Raw genomic sequence first — 14,693 nt, 5'->3', positions numbered from 1 at the left:
TACTCTGCGCTGGTTAGGTCTCAAGTGGAACATTGTGTCCAGTTCTGGGTACCGCATTTCAAGAAAGATGTGGAGAAATTGGAAAGGGTCCAGAGAAGAGCAACAAGAATGATGAAATGTCTTGAGAACATGACCTGTGAAGGAAGGCTGAAAGAATTGGGTTTGTTTAGTTTGGAAAAAAGAAGACTGAGAGGGGACATGATAGCAGTTTTCAGGTATCTAAAAGAGTGTCATCAGAAGGAGGGAGGAAACTTGTTCACCTTAGCCTCTAATGATAGAACAAGAAGCAATGGGCTTAAACTGCAGCAAGGGAGGTTTAGGTTGGACATTAGGAAAAAGTTCCTAACTGTCAGGGTGGTTAAACACTGGAATAAATTGCCTAGGGAGGTTGTGGAATCTCCATCTCTGGAAATATTTAAGAGTAGGTTAGATAAGTGTCTATCAGGGATGGTCTAGACAGTATTTGGTCCTGCCATGAGGGCAGGGGACTGGACTCGATGACCTCTCGAGGTCCCTTCCAGTCCTAGAGTCTGTGAATCTAGAGTCTATGAATCTATGAAACAGCAATGTGCTGGAAGGAGAAAACCTACCTTGTTAATACAGGGCCCCTGGGCTGGAACCCAGAGCAGAGGGTGGGCCTGGTTTCCCCAGTCTGCCCTGCGAAAGAGATGTATAAGCCTGATATAAGGATCATTGAGCTCAGGTGGGGCTGAACACTGAGCCTCAAGGGCATTCTGAGAAATAATTCTAAAGGGGGTAGAAGGATCTCTTGTGGTGGGACTTTTTGACTTTTTATTGTGTTCTTGATACCCCAGAACATGAGAGATTTTAAAGTGGTCTGTCCAGAGGGCTGAGTCACGAGAACAGGTGGCTCACTGTGGGACTCGAATGATTGCTGGCAGGGGGTGCTACAGAGGAGAGAGCTGCCATGAGGGGACACTTTAATGGTGAGTCCACCCTGCTATCCATACATTTAAGCTTGAAATTAAATAAAGGTTTCTAACTATCACAGGAGAGAATTTCTGGAACAGATTTCCAAGGAAAGTAGGTGGGGGGGGGCGGGAAGAGGAGGGGGAACCTAACTTGTTTCAAAACTGAGCTTGACAAATTTATGGAGGGGATGGTATGATGAGGTTGACTGCAATGGCTATTAGCACACTTCTCCTATGGCCAGAGATGGGACAGTAGATGTGGAGGGCTCTGAGTTACTACAGAGAATTCTTTCCCAAGTGTCTGGCTGGTGGGTCTCAGACACATGCTCGGTGTCTAACTGATCCTCATATTTGGGGTCAGGAAGGAATTATCCCCCAATTCAGACTGGCAGAGACCTTATGAGTGGCTTGCCTTCCTCTGCAGCATGGGGCACAGGTCACTTGCTGGTTTGAACTAGAGCAAATGGTGGAGTCTCTTGTAACTTGAAGCCTTTAAATCAAGGTCAGAAGACTTCAGTAACTCAGCCAGAAGTCACGAGCCTACTACAGGAGGGGTTGGCTGAGGTTCTGTGGCTTGTGATGCGCAGGAGGTCAGACAATGAGTCTATGATATCAGTTGCAAGTGAAATAAAAAAATTAAAATGCATTTATACAATATTAAAGGTATGTGTAAGTAAGGTCTAATGAACTCTCCCCGGACATTTAGTGATGAGCTGAGTGAATAGACTTCAGGAACAGACCGTGTTTGATTAGACACACCTCCTCTGCCTAGGAGCACACATGACGGAGCTGCTTTGCCAAAATGATCACTTTTAGCAGTGTTGGGTTACAAATCACTTGAATGTAGAGGTAATGAATTGTTGTTATCCTTAGTGTATGAGTAAAGCAGAACTGTGCTTAGCCTGCCCTGATTGATGAGGTCACCCTAAATTGAACCTTCCTAGCTAAGCAGGGGGAAGGGATGCCAAAGCCTCACAGGGGGGAAAAATGGGTGTTCTGACCCAGTGGTATGGCTTTTGCTCAGAGTCCTAGACAGCATTTGGATGTTCCTTCTCCTGTATTTAAAGACACAGCTAATTAGATTAAATTGAGAGGTTTTATTTCTGTTCAGGGATTACCAAAGCTGAATCACAGCTAAGTATGTTTAGGGGCTATGCCTTAGGCCTGGTGTAGGGACAGTGATGAAAGGAAAGAAAATGTAGAGGCTTTACTGGCAGTGAGGGTCCCTGCTACCCAGTGAAATCACTGAAGACCTGGGTTAAGCAGTGGAACTTCAGACCATGGCATCCCAGAAGTGGAAGTGAGCATCCAAGAGTGACAGCATATGACCAGTGGCAGCAGAGAAAAGCTGTGGCAGCATATGACCAGCAGTAGAAGAGACAAGCACTGGAGGCAGCAGCAGCAGCAAACAGCCAGTTGCAGAAGTCCACAGGGACATTGCTTGATTTCTCCCACCCTGTTTCTGGGAAGGGAACTGAACCCCTGTGAACACTCCTGTGAACTCTGGGTCTTCATTAACCAAGGACAGCCAGCTGTGAGTGGGTGGCAGTGGAGGGAGAGGGGAGTGCTGTGTTAAAGGGACATTTGTTCGTTGAACTTTTCCACCACAAGGTGGGAAATTGAGGCAAAGGACACTGCCCAATGCACTGTGGAGGCAGGTTTTGGTAATGGCTGCACACTTTCGAATGTGGTTGTGGTGTTTTCCCAAACTAATAATTAGTTCCTTTTCCCTTTAATAAAAAAGTTTTGTTTTATTATTCCCAGACTCAGTGCTTGTGGAGGGGAAGAACTGCCTCTTAGAGACAACCGATGATGGTGGTAAGTTTTTCCAGATGCCTGGGTGGGGACTTGAGCTGATTCTGTTTTGTACTGTTAAGAGGAACCCCCTACATACTGAATCTGGCCATTGTTGCTGCCAACCCCACTTGATAGAGGTTACACATCTATAGTGGAAATTACAAAAACTCAGGAAATGCGAAGTTAAAGTTTCAAAGGCAGTTTCAACTTTTATTTGTATGTCTGACGTGTTCTGTTCTGTTCCTGTTTTCTTGTTAAATATTGAGCTTAATCATGTGTCTCTTTGCATTTCTTGTACACCCCAAATTCCCATTTAAATTAGCTGAGGTTTTGGTACAGCAAGACTGCAAAACTGGGCCCTGTATTAAGGGAATTTGGTGTTGCACAGAGCATACCTTAAAGGGCCCTGTGCCTGATTGAAGCAGTAATGTTAAAATTGTATTCTTTTCCCCATTGTTCCAGCAGAATCCAGACAGATTGAAACAGTTGCTGTTCCAGTGCACACAAGAGAGTGAAGGATCTGGAGATGCCACACAGGGAGTCTGTACCTGTACAGGAGATTTGGAGGACATTTTTGTGTGAACTTGCTCCAGCTCACAAGATGGTTTTTTTGGCTACAGGGATTCAGTAGCCACTGTCCTACTTCACCACCCCAATGTGAGTGTATTGGTGGCGGCTGCTGCTGCTTCAGCAGCTGTGAATGTGGAGTTGCTCCACTGCCTGGTAGAGTGAAAGATTCTGTTCTCCACCATTGCAGGACTCACAACATCAGTGCTGGCTTCTTCCAGCTGTTGTGTGGGGAAGATTTGCCCTTTTTTCATGAGTTTAAGTGGGGATTAAGTACTCTCTACACAGGATTGAGTCCACCCAAAAGGTGAAATACAACATACAGGAAGGTAACATTGCTGTTGGATCCTGCTTTTTTCAATTTCCTGACTTAAGTACTGATCCAAACCCATTGAAATCAAGGGGAGCCTCCCTCTTGATTTTAGTGGATTTTGGATCAGGCCTTTCTTGAATTTCAACTGCCCAGTCCTGCGTCTAGGATCAAGGTCTAGCTATGCAACCTTAACGTTGCATTTACAACAGTTTTTTTTTTCTCATTTATTGTGCCAGATTCTCAGTTGGAGCTTAGTCTTTCAAAGTGCTGAACATTCCAACTCTGATTCAGCAAAACAATTAAGCACATGCTAACTTTAAGACCCTGAGTAGTTCCATTGACTTATAGACTCATAGACTCATAGACTTTAGGGTCAGAAGGGACCAATATGATCATCTAGTCTGACCTCCTGCACAAAGCAGGCCACAGAACCCTACCCATCCGCTTCTATAACAAACCCCTAACCTATGTCTGAGTTATTGAAGTCTTCAAATTGTGGTTTGAAGACCTCAAGCTGCAGAGAATCCACCAGCAAGTGACCCATGCCCCATGCTGCAGAGAAAGGCAAAAAACCTCCAGGGCCTCTGCCAATCTGCCCCGGAGGAAAATTCCTTCCCAACCCCAGATATGGTGATCAGCTAAACCCTGAGTATGTGGGCAAGACTCACCAGCCAGCACTCAGGAAAGAATTCTCTGCAGTAACTCAGATCCCATCCCATCTAACATCCCATCACAGACCACTGGGCATACTTACATACTCCTCACATGGCTAAAGTTAAGCACATGCTTAGGGACCAAATTCATTCATGATAGAACTCCTCTGCAGTAGACTGAGTATCATTAGAGATGAATCTACCCCTAAGTGCTTTGCTGGAGCAAGGCCAGAGTGCTCAGCATTTTGCAGGATGGGACCCCTGGTGCTAATCGGTATTACTCCATTGCCCCAGGCTTATGAGATGGCCTAATGTATTTCATTCCTGTTATGTGCACTATGGAGAAACAAGCTATTCAGATTCAAGTTAAACATTGCATCTGTATTTTTATTTTGCTGACACTATGTGTATACAATTATAGTGCGCATCATCGTGTTGCAATGATCTTTCCAGTTCTAGTAATCCATAAATTTTTATATCAATGACATGTTCAGGAGTAAAAGTAGCTCAGCTATTGCACATATACTGACAGAACGAAAAACAATTTATTTCCGTTGTCTCTTCTTTCAATCTTTTTCAATTTACTTCCTCCTTGATCCCTCTTCAACACTTGAAAAGAACTAGACATATTTTGTCATGTACTAAGGGGGAAATTTACTCCTCTGTAGAGGACCTGCCCTGGGCATATGCAGCAAAGGCCACATAAGTCCTTAAAATAGGATTGATATGTGATTTAAGGGCATTCTGCATAGGGATGAATTTCATCCCATCAAGTCCCACAGGAGTGTTAATGGTGCATAAGGTTGAGATGGATTTAAGGATGTTCTGCACAGGGGTGAATTTCATCTGAACTGACTACTGTGCAAACATCCAAAAATACAAACCTAGCTAGTGTGACGCAGATTAGGCTCTATCAATACTATATGTGACACCTTAAATCCACTGTTTTACAATTTGTTGCAAATTGTTCATTAAATTTTCTATATATACCTCCTGTTGCCACAGCACAGGAGGGACAGATTAGGATAACATAAAATACTTATAAATATGCTTTAGGAATTAAAACACTGGGGTGCAAAATGACTACCTTCAGGTTGAGAAAAATAAGATTTTTAAAGGATTTATACGAAGTCTAACATATCCTCTCCTTAGTGGTTTATTGGTTTAATTCTCAAACCAGGTGTGTTTGGTGCATGTAGAGGTAGCTGAGCTGAGAAAGTAATTGTCAACAGGTTCAGGATGCGTGAAGAACTCAAAATTACTGCATCCGCCCCCTACAGAGAAAATGGATTAATAATTCTTCCCTCCCTCCCAGAATGAGCTTGATGTGACTTCACCTATTTGTCCTCCCTTTGTGTCAGAACATAACGACAAATTTCAATTTAGTTCAGGTCAGTGAATGTTATGATTATTGTTGGTTTTAAGTAATTTATTTTCCTTGATATGTAATTTATTCTGTAATCGGAGAAGTATAGAACATAGTTCCCTTTGCAGATTTTTGGGAAGCTGCCATCAATTCCTTTAGCACTATGAGTTCCTACTCACTCTGGGTGAAATTCACACCCACACAAGGCCTATGTACCATTTAAGTTCCACTTAAACTATATGGACTTTCAAGGCTATTTTTCTTGCTTGAATTCTGAGAGGGTGAATTTCACTCCTGTGTAGCACAAGGTCAATGCACCATTTAAATTTCACTTAAGCCCTAAGGCATTAGGTTGTTGGCTAACTTCTGGGAAACATAATGGTAGAAGTGGCTTAAATGAGCTTTAAGTGCCACATAGACCTTGTGCTGCTCCTTTTCCCAGGTGTGAATTCCACCCATTCAGAATTCAAGCAAGAATGACAGCCTTAAAAAGGGAACTGAATTACAAGAGAGGAAATGGATATTCTGGTAGAAAGGCCGTCTGTACAAATTGTAATCCTTTCAACTCTTCATCCGCAGGGTCTGAAATCATCTGTCCTTCTTAATTTGAGAAAACCCCATGCGCCAACCAACTGGAAATGTAACCTCTTGATTTGCTCTTGTTTAATTGATTTGAGAAAATAATTAAAAGCAGAATATTACATATAAATGGTAGCACTCTCTCAAATTAGCGAATGACTCTGGACGCTTATGGTGAATCAAACGTAGGCAGCTCAATAGTCCCAGAGGGAGGTTATTTATTTGCAAAGCAGTTAATCTTTTAGGCTGTCACTTCTAAGTCTTTTTGACAGTTCATGCTGTACTGATACTAGTAAAAATCCTGAGTCTGTATTGATTTATTTAAGATTTAAAGTAGATTTGTTTCCAAAAGCTATATTCTCAAACAGTAAGAGGTACAGATATGTCAGTACATTTGCAGTCAGACTCAAATTCAGATTTTTCTCATGATGATGAAGTTTTAGGATATAATCTTCAAAAGTGACTTAGGCACATTGGAAAAATCCACCCTTAGGCTCCTACGTGTCATGCCTAGCCAGCCAAGTTGGAAAGCACAGAGTATTATACTGAAGCACACATCCATTAGTGCAGGGTATCTTGCCACTTGCAAAAGCAGTACAATATGTTACACATGCATATTTGAGGATTTGGAAAAATTGTTTATCATATTACTTTATTTGATAAACAGTACATGATCATGGAATTAGAGCATGTCCTAATCCACAGGTACAGTGGGAAGAACTAACATTCTCATTCCCTGACTTTCGTACTCACCAAGATGCAAACGTAACATTCTCTTGTTGCAGGATTATTTAAATAGCTGTTATAAAGATTAAAGAGCAGGCATCATATTATAAATTCTTCCAGAACATACAAGTTTCGAAGGTGTCCTTTTTCTCTTGGTTTGGCAGCAACCCAGAAAGGAGCTCCTGTTTTAAGAGCAATGTAAGATGTCAAATTCAAATGTGTGCCATGTTTGGTGCATTTACTAGACCTGGAAACTTTTATTTAAACCATCAGAGAAACACTCACAATTATGAGGCTTCCTTGGTTTTGAGATGAAAAATATGGCCAGCCTTGACACTGGTCTACAATTTTTGAGAAGTCGTCTGCTTCAGAGATAAAATGTGCTATGTATTATGTATTTTGATGTGCTGAATTCAAATATGACAATTAAAACAACTGATTGGCTACTGTTTCTAAGATATTTAAGTTTTTACATTTTATGTCTATGTATATTGTGTAAATAGTAGAGTTTTAATCATAAATTGTAAACCTAGGTCTTTTCATGTGTTTATGGTTGCTTTACATGATAATATTTCACCTGTCCTGTTTATGTAACACTTTAAAAATCAGCAAAAGGGTTATATAAATAAAATTTATTATGAAACAAAAGGCAAAAAACTATTATGTACATAGTTTAGTCCTATTCAGTGTCTACTCGGCGCTTCTTGGCTTGTCTCTTGTATTCATTAAATGGAGCATCTCTTGTCACTGTCCAGCAATAGTCTGCAAGCATTGATGGGCTCCATTTGCCCTGATAGCCTGCCAGGAGATTCCACTGCTGTAGTCTGGAGCCCAACAGCTTACTCTTGGGTAGTTCCAAATCCCTGACAAGGTCATTCAGTTCACCTTGTGTTATGAGGTGTGGTTCAGAGGAGGAGGATGGGAGAAAATGTGGGTCCTGTGACATTGATGGTTCAGGACCAGAAGTTTCACCCTCTTCCTTTTCCTCGTCTGACTCAAGTGAGAATGCTTCTGGTGCATCAGGAACCGGCAGTCCTTCTCCGTGGGGTACTGGGCGTATAGCTGATGGAATGTTTGGATAATGCACAGTCCACTTTTTCTTCTTTGACACACCTTTCCCAACTGGAGGCACCATGCAGAAGGAACAATTGCTGGTATGATCTGTTGGCTCTCTCCAAATCATTGGCACTGGAAAAGGCATAGATTTCCTTTTCCTGTTCAACCACTGGTGAAGATTTGTTGCACAAGTGTTGCAGCATATGTGTGGGGCCCACCTCCTGTCCTGATCTCCAATTTTGCAGCCAAAATAAAGGTGATAGGCTTTCTTAACCATAGTGGTTATACTGCGCTTTTGTGATGCAAAAGTCACTTCACCACAAACATAGCAGAAGTTATCTGCACTGTTCACACAAGTACGAGGCATCTCTGCTCACTTTGGCTAAACAGAAATGTGTCCCTTTGCAAAATCAAACACTGACAAATAAGAGAACACGACACTGTATGATTTCTAGAGCTGATATAGGGCAATTTGTTCAGCAGAGTGATGTAAGCTTCGTTATGATTGCATCATCCATGACTTCTAGGAATAACATGATGCAATTCATATCATGTATGACTGTCAAAAACAGATAGCTAAGGGTTAATGTCTCTTTCACCTGGAAAGAAGTAACCTGAAACACCTGACCAGAGGACCAATCAGGAAACAAGACTTTTTCAAATCTGGTTGGAGGGAAGTTTGTGTGTGAGTCCTTTGTTCTGGTCTTGAATCTGTCTCTCTCTCGGCTATGAGAGGATTTCTGTTTCCTGCCTTTCTAATCTCCTGTTTCCCAGTTGTAAGTACAAAAAGATAGGTTTGTTTTTTCTTTTTACATGTGTGTAGTTGCTGGAGTGCTTTGAATTGTATTCTTTTTGAATAAGGCTGTTTATTCATATTTCTTTTAAGCAATTGACCCTGTATTTGTCACCTTAATACAGAGAGACCATTTTTATGTATTTTTTTTTCTTTTTACATAAAACTTTCTCTTTAAGACCTGTTGGAGTTTTTCTTTAGTGGGGAACTCCAGGGAATTGAGTCTGTGCTCACCAGGGAATTGGTGGGAGGAAGAAGTCAGGGGGAAATCTGTGTGTGTTAGATTTACTAGCCTGACTTTGCATACCCTCTGGGTGAAGAGGGAAGTACTTCTGTTTCCAGGACTGGAAATAGAGAGGGTGGAATCCCTCTGTTTAGATTCACGGAGCTTGCTTCTGTGTATCTCTCCAGGAACCCAGGGAGGAAACACCTGGAGGGGGGAAAGGGAAATGGTTTATTTCCCTTTGTTGTGAGACTCAAGGGATTTGGGTCTTGGGGTCCCCAGGGAAGGTTTTTGGGGGGACCAGAGTGCCCCAAAACACTCTAATTTTTTGGGTGGTGGCAGCTTTACCAGGTCCAAGCTGGTAACTAAGCTTGGAGGTTTTCATGCTAACCTCCATATTTTGGACGCTAAGGTCCAAATCTGGGAATAGGTTATGACAATGATGCAATACCAGCTTCAGATTGCATCATTCATTGGTTTGCCTAAAAAGCAAGTGCTGTCCAAACCCAGTTATAGATTTATTCATAGATCCAGTCAAAGATGTATTTTAGTCATTTCTGGTTTAAATTGAGATCCCTTCCCTTTATAATTCACTTATCCTCCGCCATTCCCAAGTCAAGGGTCGTATATACTGACTCAATAGCATATCTTGAAAACTAGAGCCAATCAACAATTTTAAGCATCATTTTCGTTCTCAGTGACCCAGAATTAGTAAAGTTGGGCTACATTTATTTCAGAAGCATTTTGGCTGTAGAGCAGTGCTATAAGAGCTGTCAAATACTGAAGCTATTCTTTATTGCATGTATTCTGGACACATTTCCGGTGCTTCTGTTAGCAACTGCTAGGTCTGCATGCTAGGAATGACTGATATTATTCAAGGTCAACATCGATAATTTGACCCTGTGAGTCTTGAAAGCAATATTTTTGGCATTTCTCTGAGTGATATAGAGAAAGACAGGAATTAATCAGTAGTACTACATACAAAATTTTGTTGTAAGAAAATGAAAAATTTAAAAGTGGGGTTTTTGGAGGGGCTGTATCCTGAAATTGGAACAAATATCTTTTTTCATTATTATTTAACCTACATGGCACCTAGAGGCTGAGTAGGTCAGGGCCCTATTGTGCTATGTGCTGTACGAGTATAAAGAAAACGCAGTCCCTTACGAGACTTTATAATCTAAAAATACCTACCTCTTGGCTGCCACTTCTCCATTTCCGCTTGCCTTGTTACTCTGAGTAGTAAGGGAAGGATTTCACCCTAATTTAGTACCTCATATGTGAAATCACTTGGTATGTAACAGAATTTTGGAGACTCTATTCATATGCTATAGTCTCATACAGAGAACACCAGTAGATGCTGTAGAAGGGCATTGAACTGTTACACTGTATGTCTTAAACAAAGTAATGTTCAGTCATACCTATCTATTACTGAAGATAATACAAAAAACTTAACATAGTGCAGCACCTGGGTTTTACACATCTGGCTACCAGCATTTTGGCATACTTCATCAACAGTTTTCCCCAGATCTAAGTCTGTAATTTATGACCTTGGAAAAGTTCTTGAAAATGGATATATAAATATGATTTTTTTTTATGTTCAACTTGACATCTCAGGACATGTTTGTGGCAGACTAGGCTAGAATTTCTCTTCCACCAGACTCTTACTCCTTATCTGGCTACATTTTTAACAAATGCAAGAGGCCTATAAATATCCTTTCAGAACTGCTAAAATACCACTATTGGGTCATATTCTGATACACTTACTTACCTTTATTAGTAACTTCATTGGCCATCTGCAGGGGCAGCTCTAGGCATTTTGCCGCTCCAAGCACAGCAGGCAGGCTGCGTTTGGCGGCTTGCCTGCGGGAGGTCCACTGGTCCCGTGGCTTCGGCGGACCTCCCGCAGCCGTGCCTGCAGGAGGTCCAGAAACTGCAGGACCAGCGGACCTCCCACAGGCAAGCCACTGAAGGCACCCTGCCTGACGCCCCCGCGGCGCTGGCAAAGCGCCCCCCGTGGCTTGCCGCCCCAAGCACGCGCTTGGCGTGCTGGGGCCTGGAACCGCCCCCGGCCATCTGTGCCATTGATTTCAATGGGGATATTCAAGGACTAAGGTACTACTCAAAGTGAGTACAAGTATGTACAGAATAGGAACTTCAATTTATAGGGGCCTTTTCTCATTGACTTTAATTACCTCAGAAGAATGTCTCTAGAGAAAATCTACTATTTACAAGTCTTTCTCTCTTTCTTTTGTAGAAGATGTAAAAAAAAAAAAATTGCACTGACCATCAGTACATTTAGGGAGAATTGCCAACCCTTCTTCCCCTTTTCAGAGATTTTAAATATCTCTCTAATTACTATTTTTTCACTTTGCCTTAAAAATAATAGTGAAAACATACACCATTCATTCTAACAGCAGGTGACACAGTATGACATTAGTTGTAATAAATTGGATCTGTGGAGTTTAATTAATTAATGTGTGTAAGATTTGAGATCTTCAGACAAGTTGCTATGTGAGTCCTAAAAAAAAAAAAGTTGTGTTCTGTCCCAGTGCTATATGGATTCAGATTTACTGATTACCATTATGTCTGCATATGTATATTATATATTTATAGAATGGAGTCTACCTGGCTATTGGACTTGACCTCCTATGAACCCCAGGCAATTGAGAATAATCTTTGCCTGTTTGAGGCGAGGGGTGCGTGCTCTGCACCAGCTGGTGTGGGTACATTTGTGTGTGCGCCATTGCCTTATGTTGGGCGGAAAGTCATACTTGCTCATTTGTGTGTGATCATGTTGCACTGTGCAGGTTGGCCCACATAGTCTACAAACATACTATTACTACTGCTACTGCGAAAGGAGATCCTTCCTTAACTAAAGCCATTGAAATCTTGGAGTTCAGGGTCCTGGGTTCTCTCCCTAGAGTGGCATGTGTGCAGTTTCCCTGACAACCATGCTGTCTGAATATATGAAACCATGAACGTATTACAACCGTTATCCATGGGTCTCAGTCATCCACCTTCCTTTCATCCCTCTGTCTCCTCCACAGTCATTCCTACTGTATCTCATGCCATTTGACCATACTTCTATTCCTCTTGGCACTGCTTCCTTTCACCTACACATTGCTCACTTGTCCAGATCCAGTTTTTTTTAAAGTCAATGGAAAGACTCCCAATTGACATATGCAGTCCTGTGAGCACCACTGCTTTTTCACTGTTTCCTTCCCCTTTATTACACCCCCCACTCAGCCACTAACACTGAAACTTGGCTGTCTGGAAGGAATGGCTGCAAAGGAACTATAACTCAAACTCCTCTCTAAACAGCACATAAACCTTTGACCATAATCTAGAGCAAATCAATATCATCATCCCTGGATACCATCATACTTGTCAACACACCTTATTATTCATAGATTCATAGACTCTAGGACTGGAAGGGACCTCGAGAGGTCATCGAGTCCAGTCCCCTGCCCTCATGGCAGGACCAAATACTGTCTAGACCATCCCTGATAGACACTTATCTAACCTACTCTTAAATATCTCCAGAGATGGAGATTCCACAACCTCCCTAGGCAATTTATTCCAGTGTTTAACTACCCTGACAGTTAGGAACTTTTTCCTAATGTCCAACCTAAATCTCCCTTGCTGCAGTTTAAGCCCATTGCTTCTTGTTCTATCATTAGAGGCTAAGGTGAACAAGTTTTCTCCCTCCTCCTGATGACACCTTTTTAGATACCTGAAAACTGCTATCATGTCCCCTCTCAGTCTTCTCTTTTCCAAACTAAATAAACTCAATTCTTTCAGCCTTCCTTCATAGGTCATGTTCTCAAGACATTTCATCATTCTTGTTGCTCTTCTCTGGACCCTCTCCAATTTCTCCACATCTTTCTTGAAATGCAGTGCCCAGAACTGGACACAATACTCCAGTTGAGGCCTAACCAGCGCAGAGTAGAGCGGAAGAACGACTTCTCGTGTCTTGTTTACAACACACCTGTTAATGCATCCCAGAATCACGTTTGCTTTTTTTGCAACAGTATCACACTGTTGACTCATATTTAGCTTGTGGTCCACTATGACCCCTACATCTCTTTCTGCCATATTCCTTCCTAGACAGTCTCTTCCCATTCTGTATGTGTGAAACTGATTGTTCCTTCCTAAGTGGAGCAGTTTGCATTTGTCTTTATTGAACTTCATCCTGTTTACCTCATACCATTTCTCCAATTTGTCCAGATCATTTTGAATTTTGACCCTGTCCTCCAAAGCACTTGCAGTCCCTCCCAGTTTGGTATCATCTGCAAACTTAATAAACATACTTTCTATGCCAACATCTAAATCGTTGATGAAGATATTGAACAGAGCTGGTCTCAAAACAGACCCCTGTGGAACCCCACTTGTTATACCTTTCCAGCAGGATTGGGAGCCATTAATAACTACTTTCTGAGTACGGTTATCCAGCCACTTATGCACCCACCTTATAGTAGCCCCATCTAAATTGTATTTGCCTAGTTTATCGATAAGAATATCATGTGAGACCGTATCAAATGCCTTACTAAAGTCTGGGTATTAGAGGTTAGGAAAGCTCCTAAATATTTCAGTAATGATTTTTATTGCAATAAAGAATTGTATATTAAACCATTTTGTTTTGCCCTAGATAAAGAGTTTATTTCATGAATGACTGCACAAGCCTCTGATGAATTTACAGGGAACCTGGACACATCAGTGAGGTACTAGTAAATTCTAGTAAAAGAGAAGGGGAGGTTGGAAGCTGATAAGAGTTGAAGACTCTGGGAAAGAAGATAGTCCAAGCAAGAATAAGCAAAGAGCATAGAGTTGTGAAAGACACACCTTAATATTTGCATCAACTTTTCTGAAAATGTTTAAGCCATGGATTAGAACTTTAAATAATACAAATGGAACATAAGCAGTACTATGAACACCACTGATTAAGGATGAGTTAGGGGGTTCATTTCTTTATAACTGGATGTATTAACCCTGATATTTATGTAAGGATGAAATCTTATGATTAAAAATCTCCAATGTGTTATGATAAATCTGCATGTGTATTTTCCTTCTGGGGGTTCTAACACAGCAGAGACTAAAAAAAATAATAATCCTTGCACAATATACAGAAAGAGGGTAAACAGGATAAATTCAGCTCCTTTCAAAACTGCTAAACTGGCAAGAAATGGACTGAGTGTTGGTAGTGGGGGGAAGGGAGGGATCTGGTGGTAGGGTAGGAAATGTTCATGCTTGTGAAGGCGAAAAACTGGAGCTGCGAACACCATAGGCAAAAACTTTGGAATTTTCCCACATGATTCAGCACTTTAGTTTTGACCTCCACCACCTCTACTGTTTCACTCTTGAGAGCAGACGCTGCTGATCATTCCAAATTATGGGGTATTTTGTGGTACATGGGCTTATAGCCTGTAATGCAGACATCTTACGCACTACTGTTGGCAAAAAGGTCTTTTAGCACCATCTCAGAGCAATATTCCTTTCACTGCAAAGGATACGTACACATGGATGAGGCAGGTTCCCTTGGCAACAAAACAGGTACAAATAAGTGTCTAATACGGACATGGCTCAAATGTTCTGGGCTGTTCTGCACTGCAGAGAAGCAGGGAGTTTGGTATGAACGGGCTAGGGACAGAGAGGTGAGACTGAAGTTTTCTTTCTTACTTCCACTCTTAC

The 14,693-nt window shown here is 41.6% G+C and overlaps 1 protein-coding gene across 1 annotated transcript in view; it reads right to left on the bottom strand.

Annotated features, from left to right (window-relative positions):
• LOC127049497 (uncharacterized) overlaps nt 1-13,107 on the bottom strand; it is a 137,153-nt gene extending 124,046 nt beyond the window's left edge. The window contains exon 1 of the mRNA XM_050950328.1: nt 12,994-13,107. Coding sequence (XP_050806285.1) covers nt 12,994-13,100 — 107 coding nt within the window. The 5' untranslated portion in view covers nt 13,101-13,107. The remainder of the gene's footprint in view (nt 1-12,993) is intronic.
• Nucleotides 13,108-14,693: the final 1,586 nt, after the last annotated feature.

Source organism: Gopherus flavomarginatus, chromosome 4 (assembly GCF_025201925.1).
Source record: "Gopherus flavomarginatus isolate rGopFla2 chromosome 4, rGopFla2.mat.asm, whole genome shotgun sequence".
Classification (NCBI taxonomy): domain Eukaryota; kingdom Metazoa; phylum Chordata; order Testudines; family Testudinidae; genus Gopherus; species Gopherus flavomarginatus.
The sequence above is the reverse complement of the archived record's forward strand: the minus strand, read 5'-3'. Positions and strand labels throughout refer to the sequence as shown.